The following is a 23,679-nucleotide window of genomic DNA, read 5'->3' as shown; positions in this document are numbered from 1 at the left end:
TGCCGGGCTCCCTCCTGGCTGGTATATGTTCCCCCTGTGACCCTAAAGAGAACTATAGCAAAAAAAGGTTGGGCCATAATTCTCTTAAGCCACCGAGCACCTTATAAATATGGGTAGAGTGTTCCTTCTCAAAGTATTTTAAGTTATTTTAGTCTTTGTTTCTTAATTGTCATGCTGTCAAAAAAAATTAGTTCACCTGGCATGTTTTTTTTTTGTTTTTGTTTTTTTTTTTTTTAATCCATATATATTACAGATTTAGAATGTAAGTTTAAATACTGTTCCCATTTTTAAAAATGATTCTTACTTTTCTTACTGCTGCTACCAACGTTGGCTCCCCCATTCCGAGTCCCACCTACATGGCAGGATGGAGCGACTGTTGGATGCACAGCGCCGGCTGCTCACAAACAAGCTCTCGGCTATGAGAACTCGGCTTGCCTACCCAGACATGCACAGTCCCCTCTGTTGCAGCGGATGAGCTCAGCGTTCTGTGAGTGAGAGATAAAGTGGACTGCACATGCGCAGATAGGCAGCCTGAGTTGTTGTAGCCAATTGCTCATTAGTAAGGGGCTGGGTCCGTGCATCCACAGAGAGGGGGGAGCCTACAGTAGCAGCAAGAAAAAAAAAAAACAGTATTTTAGCTTACAATCTGAGCTGTATATGGATTTATTTATTTTGTATTTATTCTCCACTGTAGAGGACTATTGTCTTGGTAAGTCCCAGCTCACATAGTAGCATATTAGTGCGGATAAAACGTGCCCAAAAATCCGTGCATAGACCCGCGTTTCATGAACGTGGCTCTATGCACTACTTAATTGTAGTTCATTACTAGCTAAATTGTGGGTAGTCCCCCTGTGTGTGCCTAGTTTTACACCTCTCCCCCTAATTGCATAAATCGAAAAAAACAGAAAGTTGTAAGGGTTTCTGGAGGGGTGTAAATGACCGTCCAAGATTTTATACAATCTCCACGCGTATAGCAAGTGAAGTAGACAAAAACTCAAAAACAAACTCAAAACCAAAGTGAAGCTTTCTTACATGTGTGGGTACGTGTATCCATATATATATAATATAATTGTGTTTAGTTAATGTGATAGATATTCAGATGTATTGATGGTGCTCTTTTGTTAGGGTACAGAAGCAAAAACGGGAACAGATACTTTACGGGATAAATAGGAAAGAAGGTGTACAAGAACAACAGGGAAATAAGGATACAGTTAAAATGGTTACGAAGTACTCAAAACAGCATGCCAAAATAAGAGAATGCTTGAGCCGACACTGGCATCTCCTTACTAATGATGACGTAATCAAGAAATACATAAAGAACACCCCCGAGCTAGTGTTCAGAAGAGCGAAATCAATGAGGGACAGATTGACACACAGCCTATATATACCCCAATCAAAAACGGAGAAATGCGGAGACCTAGGTCTCCAAAAGTGTGGGAAATGCAAATATTGCTGCTTTGTCGTGGAAGGAACCAAGATTCCCCTACCAAATAATGAGAAACAATGGCCACTTAAACATACGGTAACCTGCCAGACCAATAACGTTATCTATATGATGAGCTGTATCTGCGGAGCGCACTACGTGGGGAAGACCTTTAGGAAATTGTGGAATAGAATTTACGATCATGTATACCTTATAAAAAATGGAAAACTTACAACCCCTATAAGTCGGCACATAGGACTTCATCACAATTTTGATCTAGCGGCTATGAAATTCTATGTTCTGGATCATATTCATGAAAAGAAGAGAGGCGGTGACATAAACAAAAAACTGCTACAGTCGGAAGCACGATGGATTTTTAAATTAAAGTCCACCGTGTACCCGGGTCTAAATGAAACACTAAGTTACAAATCGTTCCTATGAACAAAACCAACAAATAACTCCAAACAAAACAAGTGAATGGACAGTATAACAATATGAATGAATTTAATCTAAAGATAAAAAGATACAAATCAGACCAAGAGAAGATAGGGAAATACTCACGATGATTACTAACTAAAACTTATTCCACAATTAAAAATGAAAATCTAGAATAATAGATGTGACAGCCCCTCCCCTAATTAAAATAATTCTGAAATAACATTAATATCAATACTATCAGTTCATTAGGGAACCTGATCTATAACATGGGTCTGGACGATCGTCCAGACTAGAAGGGGGTTTAGCCACTAAGATTGTAGAATATCTGTATAGAATAAACTGCATGGTATATAACAACTAATGATTTTGTTAGGTATAATGTCATATAGATTTGGTGCATAGCCCAATTTTTCTATGGTGAAATAAATTGTATGTCATATAACAAAATGATGTTCTTGATATATACATTTGTATAAAAAATATATGTACAGTACTATATATATCTGGAGCATGGCTCAATTACCCTATGGTTAAAAATGTATATCTGACCAACATGCCCGGTTGAGTGAGTTGGGGGAGAGGCGGTCACATTCTGGGACCTCGAGACTCCCCAAAAAACGACGCAACTAGTATATCCGCTGCCTTCGCTTGCACATACACCCGCATGGAAGTTCTGACTGAGACCAAGCAACTGACAGGGGATGGGAGGAGGGTGGGCTGGAGAGGCGGGGACCGCTAGCGAAGGACACAGGTCATCCATCAAGAACATGGGAGTGCGTGCACATACCCGGAAATTACCCGGGGTTTGCAACGTAGGACTACCCTGCCCTGACTGGAAAGAGATGACGTCGGACTCAAGCGCCTGGACACTGCGCGTGCGTCATGAGGAGTCCGCGCTGTCACTCGGGAACCGGAACTGATTTATCCGACTCCCTGATTTGATGGCGAGGGGTATTTAGGGGGAGAGCTGTAGCTGGGTTAGTCTAGCGGGGAATGCCTTGGGACGCAACAGGCTAATTCCTGTACCCTAGAGAGAAAGCAGCAATCACACCAACTACAAACATTGCTCTGAGAGGTAAGAACTATGCGATTAAATGAAACACTAAGTTACAAATCGTTCCTATGAACAAAACCAACAAATAACTCCAAACAAAACAAGTGAATGGACAGTATAACAATATGAATGAATTTAATCTAAAGATAAAAAGATACAAATCAGACCAAGAGAAGATAGGGAAATACTCACGATGATTACTAACTAAAACTTATTCCACAATTAAAAATGAAAATCTAGAATAATAGATGTGACAGCCCCTCCCCTAATTAAAATAATTCTGAAATAACATTAATATCAATACTATCAGTTCATTAGGGAACCTGATCTATAACATGGGTCTGGACGATCGTCCAGACTAGAAGGGGGTTTAGCCACTAAGATTGTAGAATATCTGTATAGAATAAACTGCATGGTATATAACAACTAATGATTTTGTTAGGTATAATGTCATATAGATTTGGTGCATAGCCCAATTTTTCTATGGTGAAATAAATTGTATGTCATATAACAAAATGATGTTCTTGATATATACATTTGTATAAAAAATATATGTACAGTACTATATATATCTGGAGCATGGCTCAATTACCCTATGGTTAAAAATGTATATCTGACCAACATGCCCGGTTGAGTGAGTTGGGGGAGAGGCGGTCACATTCTGGGACCTCGAGACTCCCCAAAAAACGACGCAACTAGTATATCCGCTGCCTTCGCTTGCACATACACCCGCATGGAAGTTCTGACTGAGACCAAGCAACTGACAGGGGATGGGAGGAGGGTGGGCTGGAGAGGCGGGGACCGCTAGCGAAGGACACAGGTCATCCATCAAGAACATGGGAGTGCGTGCACATACCCGGAAATTACCCGGGGTTTGCAACGTAGGACTACCCTGCCCTGACTGGAAAGAGATGACGTCGGACTCAAGCGCCTGGACACTGCGCGTGCGTCATGAGGAGTCCGCGCTGTCACTCGGGAACCGGAACTGATTTATCCGACTCCCTGATTTGATGGCGAGGGGTATTTAGGGGGAGAGCTGTAGCTGGGTTAGTCTAGCGGGGAATGCCTTGGGACGCAACAGGCTAATTCCTGTACCCTAGAGAGAAAGCAGCAATCACACCAACTACAAACATTGCTCTGAGAGGTAAGAACTATGCGATATACTCATGCACCTAACTGACTGGATGATTATGGGGATAGAGTTAAACTAGCAATAGGACTAACATTAGAATCTAGGGATCGAGGAAACACAGTGGCCGAGGCAATCTTATACATCACTTATTTTCAACGAGCACGGATAGGATCTATATCCTGAGACATGTAGAATTAGTATGTAACTGACCCATCTGGGGTCTCATTTAGGAATATGAGTATATAGTACAAATAAATTTAATGTATGCATCAATGAATGTCAGATACGATGTACCTATAAATGAAGAAAAATTCTCTTATTAATAGATTCATCTCGAATGGTCCCCTGATGAAGCCTATGGCGAAACGCGTCGGGGCCTATTAAGTTAAGCTATGCTTTGAACAAATTATGAAATTATATCGGAAATTTGGATCAAATGATCTTTAGAGTTGTTGAACAATCAATGTATTGATGCATCCTCTGCAGGGATCTGATTTTTTAATAGGTTCAATTGAATCATGTATGTAACCAATTAAGTATGTAATAGTAATAAATTGAAAAAAAATTTTTATATATATATCTCTCTCTCTTGGACGGTCATTTACACCCCTCCAGAAACCCTTACAACTTTCTGTTTTTTTTGTAGTTCATTACTAGTTAATGGCACCTCAAACGCGGCTGAGCAAATGCAGAACACGTCTCAAAATTTGCTACATGCGCTACTTTCCCATGTTTGGCACATGCCCAAGAACCCATTGAAATAAAAGGGGATGTGCGCAAAGCATGGGAAATGAACGCATGTGGATGCATGTCACCAGAATGCTATGGTGTAAATTGGGGGCGAATTCTTATTCATCTATCTCACCACAATAGTCTCGGAGATATATAGAGCTAGCATTTGATTCTGCTTGCTAACAATAACACAAAACTGACAAATCTGTTTGGGGCAGAGTTGAACCTTAAAGAGAACCTGTTATTTGATCCTTTAAAACCCCATCAGGCATGCAGCACACAGAAGAATTGTGAAAGAAATCCTGTGTTTGCTGTCACTGTGCTGAGCCAGTCCTCTTCCATACATATTGTTTAGAAGCTTGTGGTGTAGGGATAATTTTAACCCTTCAGTAGCAACCTCTAAACAAGGGTAGGCAACCTTGGAACACCAGTTATGCTGAAACTACAAACCCCACCCTTTGCCTCTGGGAGTCATGCCTGTGACTGTCACTCATGCAATGCCTCGTGGGACTTGTAGTTACACAACAGTTGGAGTGCCAAGGCTGCCTATCCCTGCTCTAAACAATGATAGGAAAGACTCACTCATCACAGTAAGCAATCTGGAGAAATGCTCAGCCTTTCAGTTAGTAGACATCCTAAAACAACCTGTTAGAGCTGAGATAAGAAATCTCAGCATGCAACTGTCGAGCTCTTATAAAGCACTCTGTAGCAGGATCCTTGGTTCAGCCCCTGGATTTAGTGCTGGATCCAGGTTGTCACTGACAGCTGGAGGTTCAAATGTTAAAAGCCTGCAGGAACTACAGCAGCCGCTGAGTCAAGGTGGTAAAACAGCGCTGGGACAAATAGCCGCTTCCCCAACTTCATTTAAAGGTGTGACCTGGCACTCAAGTGCTTCAGTAGTCTATCGTTTTACTTCAATTGTATACATTTGCTGATCATTTGTTCCGTTTGTGTTACTAGTGAAGTGGCTTTTGGATACAAAGGTTTGCAGATCTTGCTGTACTACAGCGCGGGGAACCTCTCCACCATGTTCCGTGTACAGTATAGTTCCAAGGTTGATGACACATTTGATGGTGTTCAGGTAAGTCCCTTCACTGTTCTTTCATAATTCGATCTGATCTGTATAATACTGTTTCTTTGACACAAACTCTCCTCTTTTCTACCAGAATGAACTGGCATACAAGTATGTGAGCATACTTTTTTTTTGCAAACCCCCCCCCCCAAACCCTAGTGCTCGCTGGATTGCTTTAGATATTACCTAGGAATATAAACAGTTACTCTGCACATCTGTTCAGTCCACACAGCCACAGGGATACGGTTCCTGTTATTTTATTATTTTCTCCTAGCTGTAAATGAAACAAATGACTTGATGTGGGAGAAGATATTGATTGGTGTCTACATGTCCCCTGTAACTGAGTAAATAATTTTTTTTAATAAAGTTTAAAGCAGCTTTCTGACACCACTGGAAGGGTCTTCAGAGCTTTACAGCCTTACCGCCTTACCATGTGGCATCAGCGGTGTTTTGGGGAAGCTTTTACTTTCGACATTTCCTAGCTGGAATGCCTAACTGTAGAGCCATCACTGTGCCCCGCAAATAATGACTTTGTATTTGAAGGGATACTACCCCAAATGCTGCCATTGCTGAACTCTCCTTTTAGCATGCTCCCAGAGGCGCCATTTACACTTGACGCGTGTGAATGCATGCCAAAGTGTGTGCTTTGGTGCGCGTTCACACAAAGCAGGGGAAAATGCGTGACACACGCGTGCTGCACCAGTACTTGATAATTGCACCAAAACGGGCATCTTCAACACGCAAACACAGTGTGAAGCTCGCAGCTTTTGCTGCTGTGTGAGCTTCTTTGCCAAGTTTGTTGCGCGATCATACGTGCCACAAGTGTGAACAGGGTCTTCGTCTCATTGATTTTGAGCAAATATATTCTTACCACTCTTCTGACATTTATTTAAAGCACGCTTGTTCCAGTCTGTGACTCCAAAGTGTCAGATACAACCAGCCCACTAACGTTTTATTCAGGAGGCCAGCAAGGACAGCATCCGTTCTTCCTTCATAACATAGTCCCTTTAAAGAAAAATTATTTAATCATGATAATTATTTTTAATCTGTTGAGACCCTTCCGGTCATAATATTTGTAATTGTTTTTGCTGTAGAAATTGGTGGTGCCAGCAGCTATTGATAAATGTGCCTAGAGGCTAGACCAGGGCTGCCCATTAGGTCGATCGCGATCTACCAGTCGATCGCGTAGCGATCACTGGTAGATTGCGATGTCCTGTCTAATCTGGATCCGTGGAGAAGTGAAAGTAAAGCTGCTGTGGGCGGAAGACGGAGGCGCTGTCACAGCAGCACGCTGAGCGGTGAGGAGAGAGTGAGAGCCGCTCGGCCTGGATCTGACAGCCGGCGGCTCTCTCTCCTCACCGCACATGCTGCTGTTACAGCAGCATGTGCTGCTGTAAATAATAAGAAATAATAAAAAATAGTAAAAAATCCTGGAGGCAGAGCGCTGAGTGACTTCACACGCGTGTTGGGGGGGGGCACCTTTTTTTCTTTTTTTTTTTTCTTGCCAAATGCGCAAAAGGAGCTGGCTACGGCTATGCTCCCGCTGTGCTTGTGCGGCAGTCGGCTGAATGTGTCAGGTGCCGCAGACGGAAAGGGGCGGGACACCTCTCCCCGTGTGCAACGGCGGCCACACGAGCACCGCGGGAGGATAGGACGCCGGCATCTCTAGAACGCACTGGAATGCAAGCCAGCCGACTCCCTGCGTTCAGGGGCGGGAGGGGGCGTGAGGTTGATTGGCAGCCATGTCCCCCGCCCACAGTTCGATCACCCGCACCTTAGTGCGTGCATTCTGGTCCAGTGTGATCGGCAGCATTTTTGCGGATCGCACAGGACCAAAACACAGGCACTAATGTGCCTGGGTTCTGGGTGCAGGCGATCGCACTGTGGGCGAGGGGCCTGGCTGTGGTGCCATTGACTTCGATGCACCGCCCCTGAATGCAGGTGTTTTTTTCGTTGGTAGATCTCATTGAGCTCGTCATTTGAAAAGTAGATCTCCAGACGAAAAATTGTGGGCACCCCTGGGCTAGACATTACAATAAATGCAATTTCATTTGTACTTGATGAATGCGCCTGCATGGAACATTTTTACCCCCCCCAAATGAAGTAGTAACATGAGTACTAATTGCAGATGTTTAGGGGTGTGATCTTTGCCCTGTTGTCTGTCCCCTCAGTGTCTGTTTCACTGCACTTGTTTTCTGCATCCATCATCTCATCCTCATGCCTAATTGAAAAATCCTTTTTCACAGACGTTTTCACACTCGCACACATATTTTCATCCTTTCCGCATTGTAACCTAAACCTACGGTCCCTAAACTTGATACAGGAATTACCATAGTTTGTCATGGTTTAGACAAGGGCACGTCGAGCATGGAGCCAGCAGAAGTGGGTTGCAGTTTTACAGTTAGTCTGTTCTAACTGAAGGCCATGGTGTACATTTTTATTACACCTCTAGTCCAAATGAAAAAATTTACCAATATGAAATCACCCTAAAAATATGTTTTTTTAAATGTTTCTGTTAAATGTAGTGACTCATAGTAGCAGTTATTTCACCTTTGTGTCAGTGAAATCAACCAACACTATTGGTGCTGATGGGTATGGTTACCATTAGTCCCCGTTTGGAGAGGTCTGTTCCCAGGATACAAGCATTCCCAATTTTTGTCCCCCGCTGCCTGACAGTTTGCTCGCAAGATTGCACTGCGCAGCCACTGACTGGACAGTTGCACTGCACAGGGCAGATGGCATCCAAAAATGGTGGTGCTTGGCAAACACCCACTTTATTGGCCGCACCTCCAGGGCTTAAGTTGCTGGTGTTTTTATCAAAGTTTGTGACTACGTTGGAATGTGTGACCGGTGACATCACACATTTTAATGTAACCCCGCCCAGTTTTGTGATGGTGTGTGACCGCCCATTGGGGTTAAGCATTCCAACGCTTTGTCGGCTGTTCCAGGGCAGATCAGCTCACTGCGCTTGTGCAGGAGAATCGATCTGCATTAGCTAACCTGTCTGGAGCAGCTGATTGGTCCTCAAATGTCACTTCTATCCGACTCTGAGTACGATCTTACATTCCACCGCACTCACGAAGTCGGATAGAAGTGACATTTGAGAACTGATCAGCTGTTTCAGGCAGATGGGGTAAAGCAGATCGGTTCTCCTGCAAATGCGATCTGCGAAGCAGATCTGCCCTGGAAGAGCTGACAAAGCGTTGGAATGCTTGACCTAATGGGCGATCACGCATTCCACCGCTGTAAAATGTGGCGGTATTACGTTAAAATGTGTGACCATGTGACCGGTCACACATTCCAACGTAGTCACAAACTTTGATAGAACACCGGCGCTCTGTGTGCACCACATTTTTCTTCTTGATAGGAGTCCCACCTAGCTGTTCATGTGTATCTTGGTGCTTCTAATTTGAACTCTGTTTATTTTGTCTTTTTACCCTGAATGTTTTTGTCTCTTGTTCCAACAGTTTGTGACCATTTGTATGGGAGTGTAAATTTGTGGGTGTGGCTACAAATGGGGTGTGTGGTTTAAATGTGTCCGTGGTCAGTAGCGTGTCCCCGGATTTAATTTTTAAAATCTTGTAACCTTATGCTTTGGATCAGTGTGGACATTGAGCAGCAGTCAAAAGATGGCAGTCATATAAGAGATCCCACGCTTGGCTGCAGACACACTTGCCCGCAGTCCAGGTCGTCTGTCTTAATTCATTAAACTTTGCCAGCGGCTTTTATCCTGGAGTTTGGCTACTTCCTTTTCTTAATCTAATGGTAATCGTACGCTGAATTGCAGCCCAATAGTTATTTTGCCTGTTACTGCTGTACATAGATGTGTTTTCTTGGTTCTTGGTGTGATTCATGGACCTATGATGTTAACTAGGAATGCACCGATACCGATACTAGTATTGGTTCCGATGCCGAGTATTTGAGCGATTACTCGCCCAAATGCTTAGATGCCTAACCCGATACTTCCGGTATAAGGAAGCCGGGCAGCATGTCATTACATGCTGCCCGGCTTCCCGGCCAATCAGAAAGCGGGGCGCCGTCTAATGACGCAACGCCTGGCTTTCTCATTGGTCGGGAAGCTGGCTTCATGCTCCCTCATCACTTCATGACGAGGGAGCATTGAGCCGGCTTCCCAGCCAATCAGGAAGCCAGCTAAATGCTTTCTGGTCACCTAGTGACGAAAAGCATAGGGATGGCTTCCCTGCTAATCAGGGAGCCAGGTGGCGAGTCATTACACGCCTCCTGGCTTCTTGAAAGGGACTTCAGGTACCCGGTATCGGCGAGTACCAGAAAAAAAATTATCGGTACTCGATACCGAAATACCGGTATTGGTGCATCCCTAATGTTAACCATACGTGGAGGAATAGTGCCAATATGTTTCTGTATTGCAGTTGTAAACCATCTGTGGATGGCATTGAACCCAGGACCTTGATGCTGCAAGGCCCCACTGAGATATCCAGTACAAGTCGGGTGATTTTTCACATTTTTCTCTTGAGTCAATAATGGAGACCAGAAGGTTAACTCCGTTCATTAATAGAACATCAGGCGTAGCTTTAAAACCTGGACCCTAGAAATCCTCCATTCCCTTCCCTATATAAATCTCACAAGTACATATTAGACCTGCTGTGGAATAATAATGATTAAAACTTCTTTATTAGCTGATATATCCTTTGCCGTTTCTTTAAAGCAATTTCCATTGAAGTCTAATGTAATAATTTTGTTTGCTCCGGCTCAAGTATGCTCTGTGCTGTTCAGCCTTAATGTTTTCTTTCATTCTATTTAAAAGTTTTCTGACTCTCTCAAGGTTCCTACTTGCTCTGGGTTGGGGACTCTGAGGCCGGATTTGCAACTAGGGTGCCCACTATTGTATAGTGTGTCGGGGTGCCATTCACCCACTTGGAAGCATGGGTTGATGCATGTTAAAGGAGAACTATGAGATGAGTGCTTTTCACTCACCTCATAGTTCTAGCCGACCTGTGACAATGAGACTGTCACAGTCTCATTGTCACAGGTGAGCGAAGTGAGGTCACAGGTGAGCGAAGTGAGGTGAGCGAACACATACCGGCGTTCGCTCACCTCTCGATCCTGTCACGGCTCTCTGCCGTGGCAGGGGAGGGGCTGGATTCCCCGCTCCGATCCGCCAGCGCTTAAGGAGAACTATGGGGAAAAACACTGACCCCATAGTTCTCCTTTTAAACGCATATTACTGCAATGCAATAGTCTGAATAGGTCCTAAAAGTATTGAAGCCCAAAGGTCAGCATAAGAGCAAAGTAACTAGCAGTTTTATGAGAACTGCTGTTGCAACTAGGGATGCACCGATACAATTGTTTCCAGACCAAATACAAGTACCGATACATTTCCTCATGTACTCGCCGATACCAATTACTGATATAATTTTTTTAAGTGTCATGTGACCGTTTTTCTAAAACAATACAGACTAATGATTTTAGCACAGTGGTGGAGCGTCGGGGCCTGGTAGTTCTGCCACTGACTCCAACTGTAGAAAGACTACAAATCCCAGCAATACATTATGCAGCATTGCAGAATACCACCAGCTATAGAGGACTACATATCCCAGCAATACATTATACAGCACTGCAGAATAATACCACCAGCTATAGAGGACTTCAAATCCCAGCAATACATTGTACAGCATTGGCGTAGAATGGCGCCGGCCATAGAGGACTACAAATCCCAGCAATACATTATAGAGCAATGCAGAATAATACTATTATTCTGCATTGCTCTATAATGTATTGCTGGGATTTGTAGTCCTCTATTGCCGATTGTATTATTATAATAAAGAGCAATGCAGAATGGCACAGGCTGTAGAGAACTACAATACCCAGCAATACATTATACAGCAATGCAGAATAATATCTTGCTACATACTCTGTGCTGCTCCGGGGTGCTGCCTGATGTCTCAGGTGGAGGGTCCAGAGGGTCTCAGGAGGTGGAGATGACCAGGTGGCAGAAGCGCTGTAAGCAGGTGCAGCATGGCTACCAAGAAGGCTACTGAGGTCCCCAGCAAGCACGGGACATAAGGCAGCCACTTGCATTTGAAAATTTAGAGTGTTGGCATCAGTGTTTGGCATTGGGGCATTTTTCCAAGTACTCATGAAAATGCCCGGTATCTGCACCAATACCAGTATCTGTGCATCCCTAATTGCACCTCCTGATACTTTCTTGTGTTGCGTGAATGCAGCAAAAACGTGCAACGTGCTTGCGGTGCCATTACTTGCGCAACCAGTTTGGAATGGAGTAGGGGAAAGATGCATGGTATCCTCTGTGATACACAACATGGTAGCAGAGATGTGAGCAGTGTACATATTGGTTCTCTGATATTTTTTCGGATATGTACCTTGCCAGATCAAATCATAACCTTTCAGTACAAATTTCCTGAGTGTTAGAAGGGGTCATCCTGGTTAAGAAATGTTAGCCAACTGGACCACATTTTATCAATTCTTTTTGCACAGATTCAGCTTAAATAGGCATGTTTGTACATGGAGAGAGCTGAGTCTATTCGTGCCTTCCAGCCTGGGAGTGTGGGGGTCGGATTGTGAAGCTTGAGCTTCCAGCAGAGAAATATTACCTTCCTTGCATAGAAAACAGTGCAGGCAATATATAGCTGAGTAGGCTTGGGTATATCTATATTATTTAGCAAGCCCAGAGGGAATATAGTGGGCCCAGCCCAGTGTCCTACCCCTGGTTTTATTTACGATTTCAATAACCTGCAGCTAAAAAGTTTTGATTTGGTGACCTTATTACATATATAAGCAGGGATGCGGAATTCCTATCACCCAATGCCCAGGACATGCAGTTCCGGGCAGGTTTTTTTTTTCCCTATTTCTACATTTAGCCCGGCTTCGGGCAAACAGGACTAAATGTACAGTAGAGCGGGGAAGCCACCGCTCATTTTGTACAAGTGATCTACAGCCTCCCAGATTACTTGTAAGCAGCCTGCTGGTGCTTCCGTCCCCTCCAGCCCCCTCCCTTCATGGTCTGTTCCCCCCTGCCGGCCACCTCTCTCCTTGCCGGCTGCCTTCCTCCCTGCTGTGGGACCACGCAAATTACTGTACTGTAATGCTGTACTCTCAGCCTTCCTGTCTCAGCAGTCACAGGAGATCGAGCACAATGCTGTGCTCAAACTCCTGTATTGGAGGGCATGTTCCGTAGAGGAAACCTGTCACCTCCAAATGCTATCACACAAGAGTTTGTTCGCTCCTGTGTGATAGCAAAAACATTACCGTAAGTGGAAAAAATAAAAAGTGGAAAAAAAAATGTAAAAAATAAGCTAAATATTAAAAAGCGAGTTGAAATGTAAAGAAAAATGTAAAATAAAAGATAAGGTTGATTTAAGTAAAAAAATAAAATAAAACCAACCCCGCCGCCCCCGCCATTTGCATGCGAATAAACACACGTGTGGGACATTGTGTGTGCTGAGTGCTGCCCCCATTCTACTGTAGGCCATATTGAGGTAACCGGGCAGCAGCGCTCTCTGGCACGCACAATGAGCATTACAGGCTCAAGTTCACTTTCCCAGGTAGTTTGGGAAATTGGAATTACCCACTCAAATCTGGCCCCCTCCCCCGCTATACTTGCCTTTCGGCAAACAGTCCCTCCGCTCCGCTGGTACGGGTGTACTATTTGTACCCCATACTGTTGTCCGGTGCAGCCCTGCGCTATGGATTTTAAATTTTGCTTGCAAATTGCGAGCACTTGTTGGTCGGCGCATTCACTTGACCGCGCTGGCCAATGAGAAGCGCTTAGCACGGTCAAATACGGTTTTGGTTAAAATAATTTTTTTGTATCAGGTCAAGCAGATTGTCATGAGGGACAAGTAGATTGGACCCCTGCTTTAGTCCTTGGACAAGTCATTTTTTCCACACCCCTGTAAAGAAGCCTGGGTCAGTACCGGCATTTGAGGCAGAAGGGACTGTTGGCACTGAAGATTTTAGAGAGTTGCAGGGGAGTATAATATACCTTGTAGTACTTTTAGCTGGCTCTATCCCTAGTGGGGATCATTCAGGAAATGTAGTGTTACTGTGTCCATTCCAGTGGTTCTCATCAAGGGATATCTTTCTTCCACTTCATTGAAGTCAGGGTCTATCGATAGATAAGTCTCCAGTACAAAGTAGAAGGAGGTTTATGTAGCCCGTCTCCTATCAGAGTGGCCTTCATTGGGGTCAGGCTTTAGGGCAGGGTCTATCGCTAGATAAGTCTCCAGTACAAAGTAGAAGGAGGTTTATGTAGCCCGTCTCCTATCAGAGTGGCCTTCATTGGGGTCAGGCTTTAGGGCAGGGGTGGGCAACTCCGGCCCTCCAGCTGTTGTGCAACTACAAGTCCCATGAGGAATTACAAGACTGACCATTACAGGCATGACTCCCAGAGGCATGTTGGGATTTGTAGTCAAAGCACAGCTGGAGGGCCGGGGTTTGCCCACCGTTGCTTTAGTGTAAGAGTGTTAGAAAAAATTGAGCTTGTACTGCATGCCGTAGGTGCAGATGCCTAAAAAAACTGAATTGAATTAGGTATACTTGGCCCCAAGAGCATCCAAATATTAAAATGCTCAGTTCATGATCTATTATGTGTTTCAGGGTTCTACTATTGTAGTGAGCCCATGGCGTGGGATCTGGTGTAGTCCGCAGTTGGGTCTAGGTGGGTTTTTTCTAAAGAAGTGTAAAAAGCAGAAAAAACAATTGGGCTGCAGAAACCTTTTTCCTGGCAACTTTCTTGGCAATTTTTTTAAGTGCTGCCTGAGCTGTGCGGAGTGAGGTAACCCTACATTTCTGAGGGTGGTATATGACCCCAGGATTTCTGCTTCTAAGCCAATCTCTGGATTGTATTGAGCTTGTGAGAACCACCAATGCACGCCTATTATTATGGCTGCCCAATAGTATAACTGAAGATCAGGCAGCCCTAGTCAGCCTTTTGTGGTGGGATGTTGAAGTTTTTGGGATATTACAAGACCATAGAAAGGAAGATAAGATTTTAGAACAGCATTTTTTTTCCATTTAATTCTATATTCATCACTTCTCTGTTTCCAGCTACGCCATTTCCTTGCTGTTCACTTGTATTTTTTAAAATAAAGTTGTTACTTTTGGAACCAAAAATAAATAAATAAATTTTTCTCCTAATTTTTTTTGATTGTTTTCAAAGGGGGCATACAATTCTTGTCTCCTTGAAATTTCCTCCTTTTGATTGCCCGAGTGGACTATTTGGCTCCAGGGTTTTAATATAGTGTGGCCACCAAAGTATTCGGGTATAACACAAAGATATATTTATATTTCTGTAGTAAGTTCATTGTTATGAATTTAAATGGGGGGAATAAGTTTGAAAAGCTCTTTTTAAAGGTTAAGAACTCTTGGTGCTAAAAGAAGAGCCCTTTAAAGCTGCAAAATAATTCTTGAACTGTTGTTGTTCTGAGGAAAGCAGACAATGACACAAGTAGCTTATATGATATCATATCAGTCCAACCTGTAGGTTATAAAAATAAAGAAAGCAACTAATAGTCTTTGAAACGTTCCTAGAAATAAAAAGTACAGGGTCATCGGTGAGCCGCTCATTGTTCCTTGTTCCGTAATAAGAAAATGGACAGAGTTGGCATAAAGTGTGTCAGTCCTTTTTCAGTCAATAACTTACAGGGGTAAGTGAATGCCGATGTAAGTGCTATTCAACTGCAGGTGCATTGCTTTAACTAGGAGGGATAATAGTTGAAAGGACAGGAATTAGTGGCATGTTGCATTAGCCTTTTGTAGCGTATTTTATACTAAGCATCTTAATTTCCCCATCTGAATGGGAAGCAGCAAGAGTGTGGGTTTTCAACTAATACTCATCATGCATGTAAACGGTGTGAAAAGGGTCCGTTGGTAAGTGAACACAGAGTGTTCTTGTGTCCGCCCTTGTGGAAATAGATACAATACAAACATTTCAGATGAACACGCTGTAGACTCCATTGAGTAAAAACCTGCCTTCATTGTCTAAGCACCCTCCCCTACGCAGTGAGAACAGAAAGTCCATGAATAGGAGTGCAAGCTCATTTTGTCCCATGTACTGCTAGGCTTTTAGGGACTGCACTGAGGGGGCACGTTTTTTTTGTTAAGTTGAGACCAATTCATTAAGTTTTATTGCCTGGTGAGAAGCTGTAATATGTTATTGTGTAAGTTCATCAAACATTCATAAGTAGTAAATGTATTCATTCAAGTGGTCTTAGGGGGATTTGAAAAGGAACATGGAGTCTGCTCAGCTGACAGTCTACAGGGAGACAGCGCTTGTTTAACAAGCTTACGTATAATCTCTGATTACGGTTTGTCTGAGAGGATTTCCTCTTTTATTGTTGGAAATCTGCATAAAATCAGCCGTGTTCAGAACTTGTAATGCCTTGTAATCCCAAACTGAGGATCTTGACTTACACTTCAGTTTTCTTAAACACATTTTTGTTATTTTTTATTTAAATCTCTTTGAGACAACCTTTTTTGGGAGTTCTTTATTTAATTTTACCCCCTCAGCCCTGTTAATCCTTGCTCTGTTATGTACTTTCACGTTCCCCCTTTGTCATTAAAGCAGAATTGCACCTGTCTTCCCTTGAAGAGGGTGAGACTATATCTGCACCACAAATCGCATTTTTTATATATAGGTGAAAATATCTATTTTGCTGGTATTTGAAAAATATTATTTCCTAAACGGGCTGCTAGACAAACGTTAATTACAGGGTAACAGGGATAGGTTTTAATTAACTTAAACCTGCCATTAGTCTAAGCCTAATCTTCTGTGGTCTTTTGGCCACTTCCAGGTAAGACAAAGATGTAGCGAAACACCTTTGCCTTTGGCAACCTTTTACCCTATAGATATGATCACTGAAGCCCCAATCTGCCATCTCTTTTCCAACTCCTCTAAGTGATTTATGTGCCCCTGTTTTCACCTGAGCTTGCACTACTTTTCCAACTGCATGTGTTTTGCCCAAAACTTGCACTTTTCCAACTGCACATGTTTTTTTGTACCTGTTTTCTTCAGAGCTTGCACTACTTTTTCAACTGCATGTTTTTTGCCCCTGTTTTCATCTGCACTTGTTCCGTGGCTGTCTGAAACTGGAGTATCACCTAAGAAAACAGTCACAACTTAAGAAGTCCCCGTGACCACTTCTTCAAGATGCAACAGTTAAGCATTACACTAGCTTGATAAATCCTGGTGCAAATATGTTCCGTGCAAGTTCAAACACTCGCAATTGCTATGATAAATTCCCCCCAACATGTCTAATGAAAATGACATTAATTATCAAGGCTTAGACTGCATTGATAAATAAGGTGCAAATAACGTGGAAAATGTGTCACTTAAAGAAAAGTGGAGCAACTCCCTTGATAAATTCCCCCCTCTGTGTCATGTTTGATCAGTATAGTATTAGCCAGGAGTTACAGTCCTGATACAACAAGGGATTGTCCTCTGGGATCAATGATTAGCTTGGGTGGTTGGAAGTCATAGCAGCAAAGCCCTATGCACGTACCACCAATGACATCCTACAGCATAATACACAGGGCTGGTGCTAGGATTCGTGCCTACAAAGGCAAGGTGCATTTTTGCGCCCCCCTCCCCATCCCCCTTCCCACCTGGAGCTCCTCCCACTGGACCAGCGCTGACTCGCCTCTGCTCTCCTGCACCGAAGGTAAGTGAAACAAAAAACATAGCGCAAACATCGGGGCATTTTGACAAGTACTTGTCAAAATGCCCTGTTTTTTTCGCCCTCACCCTGCAGCGCCGTAAGGCGGCCGCCTGACTTGCTTTGTGGTAGCGCCGGGCCTGATAATACATGGCCATGGCAAGTGACCACTAAGAATATGGCCAGAGAGCACGGCTTGGGAAACAATTGTCCAAACTGCTCTAAGTTTTCTAAACGGTTAAAATGGTGCCTCCATGTATTGCTTTTGTACCTTGCAGAGCACTATAAGAGCCAAAACCTATATAGTTATGTTGTGCAAATGGTGAATAGCTCATGAATTCCTTATGCTCACCTCCTCCTGTGCCTCAATGATGGTCATTGACGGTCCTCATCATAGTTATGTACCAATAGTGAGGCAGGTAGGGCCAAGCTCAAATTCAGCTTGAGGAAAAGAATGTTCGATTTACATGCATTCTTTTTGCATTCATAGAATAAAACATACTCTGCAAAAAAGTTCCTTTTTTTTCTTGTTTGTATTAACAACACCCAGAATACAGACCTGTGAGGAGTAACAAGTTGGGTAAAAAAAAAGCATTTGATACCTTATTGAAGCCATATTTGTTGACAGGATGGACAAGACTAATAATGTGGGCACATTTGGAAGAGCAGATTGTGAATCGGGTTCCCAGAATTTCCCAGGATAGCCATGCTTACCATACATTGGGTTGGAAGTAACATTTTCAGTTGATTGCTGCAAAATCTAGTATTTTACTCTGCCTTGTGGTTTTTTTAATAAAACATTGCCCTGCGCTTTCCATACTGATGATGTATTTGTGTTTCCTACGCGTGAAAATTATTGTGAGTCTCTTATAACATTACTAATTGTGCCGACACATTTCCAACATGGGAGTACGGGTCTTTGTTCCATATGCAGCATTACATTGTGTTTCCAGAGATGTAGTTGGTTGTAGACAAGTCCTCCGCTGTTTTGATTGCTAGACCCAATGAGGTTGAAAGCATCAGTGGCGGCATCTCTGTCAGTTAAACGGCTTTTTTTTTTTTCTTTGAGTTTTTCATACCGGTCCTCAGGGATCACTAATGCTGTAAGTTCTTCACAAACCCAGGTCAAATCATTAATGTGAGTCTTTTATAACCTTCCTAGTTGTGCCTACACATTTCCATCTGATCCTTTTGATATTCTAACCATGTTAATTCATGATCATATGTATTGAAAATTGAACCATGTGTGACTTTATCTTCTTTAGTCAGGCAAAAAGGAAATGATCAGAGGAGTTTACAAAATGTGATTGTTATGGTTTTTGGCTTGTGTGTGTGTGTGGTGATTAAACACTTTTTCTTTTAGTCTTTAAAAACACTAAAAATGGTGATTTGTTGGAAGGTGATTGTAATGATTATTGTAATTTGGATCAAATTAAAAAAACTTGTTACAAGCTTGTTTCACAAGAATATATTCCCAAATCCAATAATAAAAAAAAAAAAAAATGAGGCAAATTATAGAATATACAGTATGTGTTAATACAATACTGATGTGTGGTCAGTTGTATTCCAACCTGTAAGTATGGAATATGTGTACCATCGCTGGCTTTTCTCTAAACTGCCTATAGATGCTGTTAGGCTTTATATACACTTTAACACAAGTCCTTTTTATATGTTATATGCTTGCTTTCCTGGCTTTTATATAAAAGTTTAGACTCATTACTTGGCGACTCTTACATTTATTTATATTATAATATGGTTAACTTTTTTTCTCTTAGGCTGATGATGTTGAAAACAAAATCCGTGAAATCGTCCCTCCAGGATTTTGCTGTGGTACAGATGACTTTATATCGTTATTGGAAAAGGAGGTTAACTTTAGGCCATTTGGCACTATAATTCACAGCTATAACATTTTTAACGAAGATGCTGGCGAAGAAATCACATACCAGATATGTAAGGTAAGTCTGTTATTTCTAAAATGTTATATTTGTGTACTGGAAATTCCTCTTAATACAAGTAAGACAGCCAAGGACACAGTCGGTTCATCAGATTATCTTCTTTTTCTGTCTCTTGTGAACATGATGCAAAATTTTAACTGTTTCATAGAAAGAAGTCCTTTTTGTATTCTTGAATTTTAAGAATTCTATACCACAGAAAAATCCAAAGTGGACCACAGGAGAATTCTGTTTATCCATTCCAAGTAATTCCAGTTATCTTAGAAAGCGTATGTTACCTTGTCATCACTCCATGCAGTAATAAAGTTCTCTTGCTTTGCAGCACTTAGGAATTGCATCTTTTGGATGAATGTGCTATTGCAGCATGACTATACAGATAAAGTGTGCCTCCTCTAAAGAGGTAGAGGGGCCAGACTTCAGTCAATACTAGAATACAGTTTACAGCGATAGGAAGGGAATAAGCTTTCTCTTTCACTGTTGTGTTTGAAAAAAGGAGGTAGGCAGCCGGGTAAGCACACGGAGAGGTCACGACGATTGGGGATTTAAATTTAAGCTATAAAACCTGTTAAAATGGAAATAAAAGGAGCTGTCATTTCTGATTTTATTTAATGCAGTTCTGGGGCTGTCATACTTATCCTTGCTCTACAGCTGGGGTAGCCAAACTCCAGCCCGCCAGCTGTGGTGAAACTACAAATCCCAGGATGCATCTCTCTCCGGGAGACATGTCTGTGGCTGTGAGAATCTTGCAATGCCTCATGGGATTTGTAGTTCCACCACAGCTGGAGGGCCGCAGTTTGGCTACCCCTACTTTACAGCTATGCACATGCAGCCAGTGAAGTGGTGAAACTTCTGTTACGCACATGGCTAGTTTTGCGTTAGAACATGGCAGCCCTAGAATGCATACCTGTAAAAACAAGCCAACATAGCAGCTGCCATATTTGTCATGACAGGTAACCTCCAAGCCTTATAAATGTGTGTAAAATAACTTCTCCTTTTCAAGAACTCGCATAGCAACTGCACATTTATAAATACTATTTTTACCATTTTTGGCTAAAATGTTTTAGGTGTTTAACTTCTGAATATGTTCAGTACAAAACAAACCAGGTCAACAATAAAGTTGGATATTTAGGCAGCAGACTAGAGCTGCAGCTAACGATTATTTTCAAAATCGATTATGTCGATTAGTTGTTGCAGCCCTACAGCAGACATCTGCGTGGATTTGTTTAGTCACGCACTCTCATATTCACACCCTGGTCTCTGTCTACTTTCCCCAGCACAAAAAAAAGTTCTACCAAAGTTGGTTCAAAACCTATACTAGGGTCAAAACTGTTGCTAACCATGGTCCTCAACTTTTGGGCATGTCCAGTGAATGTAAAGTTGTTTGCGGTGTTTACCCAATATATGACTTGATATAGCAAGGAGGTAGAATACTGGGAGGTGAGGCAGATAAAAGCCTGGGTTCTGTGTCCAAGTAGCTGGTGTATTTGTTGCCAGTTTAAACTTTATTTTATTGTTTATCCGATTAACCGATTAATCGAACCTAATAATCGGCTAACTAATCGATTTTGAAAATAATCGTTAGCTGCAGCTCTACAGTAAGGCGATATTCGAATAAGACATGCAAAACATCTGGTGTTGTAGAGCAAGGGTAACATAGGGTCAATTTCCAGTTTATCAATTTGCTAGACGGTACAGTATAGTTGGTGGATAACGTAAAACTGTGAACTAAGATTATGTGTACTGACAACTGTTGAGAAAAGGGTTTCCTCCACATCTTCAAAGTCCTTTTTAGTTAAGGACGGAAAGTCCACTTCAGTCATTTTGTCAAAGGGAACAGGGGACAGTTGTTGAAGGAAACAATTCAGGTTCATCACTTGTATCAAGAGGAGAGGCACGGATATTTAGGGATTGTGTTCCCAGTGGTGCCTGAATAGCATGTTGGAGACGGGTACCTGTAACTGTGTTGGCTTTCGAGCTTACAGTTATTTTTAAGGTGTTTGATAAGGGATGAACGTATCCTGAACATATCAATTATGAACGTATTTAATTCCTCTTTGAGCCCACCATATAGTATCTGTATACTCGTAAAAGGTTTTAAAGTGCAGGTTGAACCATAAAGGAGTATTTAGAGAAATTTGTATATATTTCCTTTCGCTTTATACCATAGCATTACCCTTATGTCTAGAGGTGAATTATTGTTGCAGTTAAGTAAGGTTTGACTAAATAGATTGTTTTCAGGCCTGAACCCTGGAAAGTCACTTCCAGAACAGTGGTTGAGTTTCTACTGAGGAGGTAATTAACATAAGTTAGTGTTGAAAGTTAGGTACTGACATGGCACCCATATCTTCATGGGCATTTAAACCAGTTCTGGTAATGTGTGGCCATTCCAGAGAAACAAACAAAAAAAAAAGTATGGATAAAATGTGTTTGATATGTACATTGGAGTTGACGTATGATGTGCAAGACTCTTGGAGGTAGAACATTTTGATTTTGGTTTATGCAGAGTTATTGGAAGGGATTCCACATTTTAAGTTCAGCTGACAATTTAAACTAGTGGGGTCAGATTCTGTGTAGTATAGTTTTGAGGGGGTTTTGGATATTTTGCTTTGGAGTTCTGGTTGTGTTGGTCCAATGGGAAAAATAATAGATTTTTCCAGGTTAGCTTTTAGACCTGGGAAGGTACCAAATATTTTAATAACCCTCCAGTAAGTGACTGCCTCTTACCATTATAGATACATTTAGAATATCTTTGTAGAGAGAAATCCTTTCCACCAGTCTACCCCATGTAAGCTCTTTGAGTGTCGAGGATTGTCTGATTTAGATTTGCAAATGGTTCTATTGGCAATGCAAATAAGAATCATTAAAAAGGGCAACCACAACTAGTACCCTGTTAAAGCTGGATAAAAGGAGAGTTGAGAGTTTTTACGCACCCTCACCACTGGGTCAGTAATTTTTTTTTCTTTAATACGTACATTATACATTCTGTTAAGGACTGACCATGGATATTCCCATTCTACAGAATCAATGGCCAGTAACACCACAAGGCTAGATTTGCCAGACTCCTGTACTACATGCGTGTTTAAGTACAATTTCATAAAGTTTGAAATGCTATGTTTGCCTGGCATAAAGCCCATCTGATCTCAGCCCACTAGGTTCAAAATTACGTTAGGCAATTGGCTAGAAATTTGGCTAACATCTTGAAACTGCAAATTAAACGAAGATATGGGATGGTACTAGTCACATAATTCTGCATCTTTACCTGGTGTGGGACACAATCAGCGCTTCTTACGGATTTGGTAGTGTTCCCTGAGAGTACACTTGTTTAATAGACTTCAATAGCTGAGGAAGCAGTGAATGCCATCAGGGCTTGGTGTTTTTCTTCCGGTAAAGGCTTAAATGGCATTTTTAAGTTCATCCTTTGTAAACTGGTTATCTAAGTGGGTGCGTTGAGCCTGATCAAGTGTTAGGGATTGGATGTAATATAAGAAGTCATTCAGGTCATGCTGAATATATGATATTTTTGTTAGGCTATATGCCAGTATGAGAGCTGTCCAGTGCACTTTCTGCTCAATGAATGGCTACAGTACCAGAAACATTGATATATTTTGCTGGGTGACCACATGATATGCACATTTTCTATGAAGTGCTGTGATCTGAATGAATGTATGTACCATTCATGTCATTGCAAGAGTAGAGTTGCGCTTGATAGTGAGTTTGATATTATTGTAGAAGGTTCACTATGAAACGCAAATGCCATCATGTGTTTTAATGTAGAAACTTTACTAGTTTTTTTACTTTTAATATATCAGTTTCGATATGCCGCATGCCATATTTGATGTCTGACCCTGACTTTGCATGTTGCTCTAGGCTGACATGACCTGTCCAGGCTTCAGAGAGTACCATGAAAGGGTTCAGACGTTCTTGATGTGGTTCATTGAAACGGCCAGCTACATTGATGTGGATGACGAGCGATGGGACTACTTTCTGGTGTAAGTGGCTTTCCAAATCAACATTCGACTCTCCTCCTTTAATGAATCTTGGCGGTTTAATTGGCAGACACCAATTATGCAGCAACAGTATAATGATATTTTTTCCCAGGCATGATAAACTATTGTTTACAAGGCTCACAGTTTCCCTTCATTGTGTTTGCGGAGGCCTCCAGAATAGCGCTGAATTAAACTCTGTTGTCTGTGGGAGCTCTGAATGTGGGCTTTAAGAGTAA

General features: G+C 42.2%; 1 protein-coding gene across 1 annotated transcript in view; it reads left to right on the top strand.

Annotated features, from left to right (window-relative positions):
* The window catches only part of HAT1 (histone acetyltransferase 1), a 53,247-nt gene that overhangs the window by 5,569 nt on the left and 23,999 nt on the right, over positions 1 to 23,679 (top strand). Inside the window, exons 4-6 of the mRNA XM_018572311.1 lie at positions 5,740 to 5,860; positions 19,281 to 19,460; positions 23,325 to 23,446. Coding sequence (XP_018427813.1) covers positions 5,740 to 5,860; positions 19,281 to 19,460; positions 23,325 to 23,446 — 423 coding nt within the window. The remainder of the gene's footprint in view (positions 1 to 5,739; positions 5,861 to 19,280; positions 19,461 to 23,324; positions 23,447 to 23,679) is intronic.

This window comes from Nanorana parkeri, unplaced genomic scaffold (genome assembly GCF_000935625.1).
Source record: "Nanorana parkeri isolate BGI_ZX_2015 unplaced genomic scaffold, ASM93562v1 scaffold44, whole genome shotgun sequence".
In the NCBI taxonomy this organism is placed as follows: Eukaryota; Metazoa; Chordata; class Amphibia; order Anura; family Dicroglossidae; genus Nanorana; species Nanorana parkeri.
Note: the sequence above shows the minus strand (reverse complement) of the source record. Positions and strands in the feature narration are given on the sequence as shown.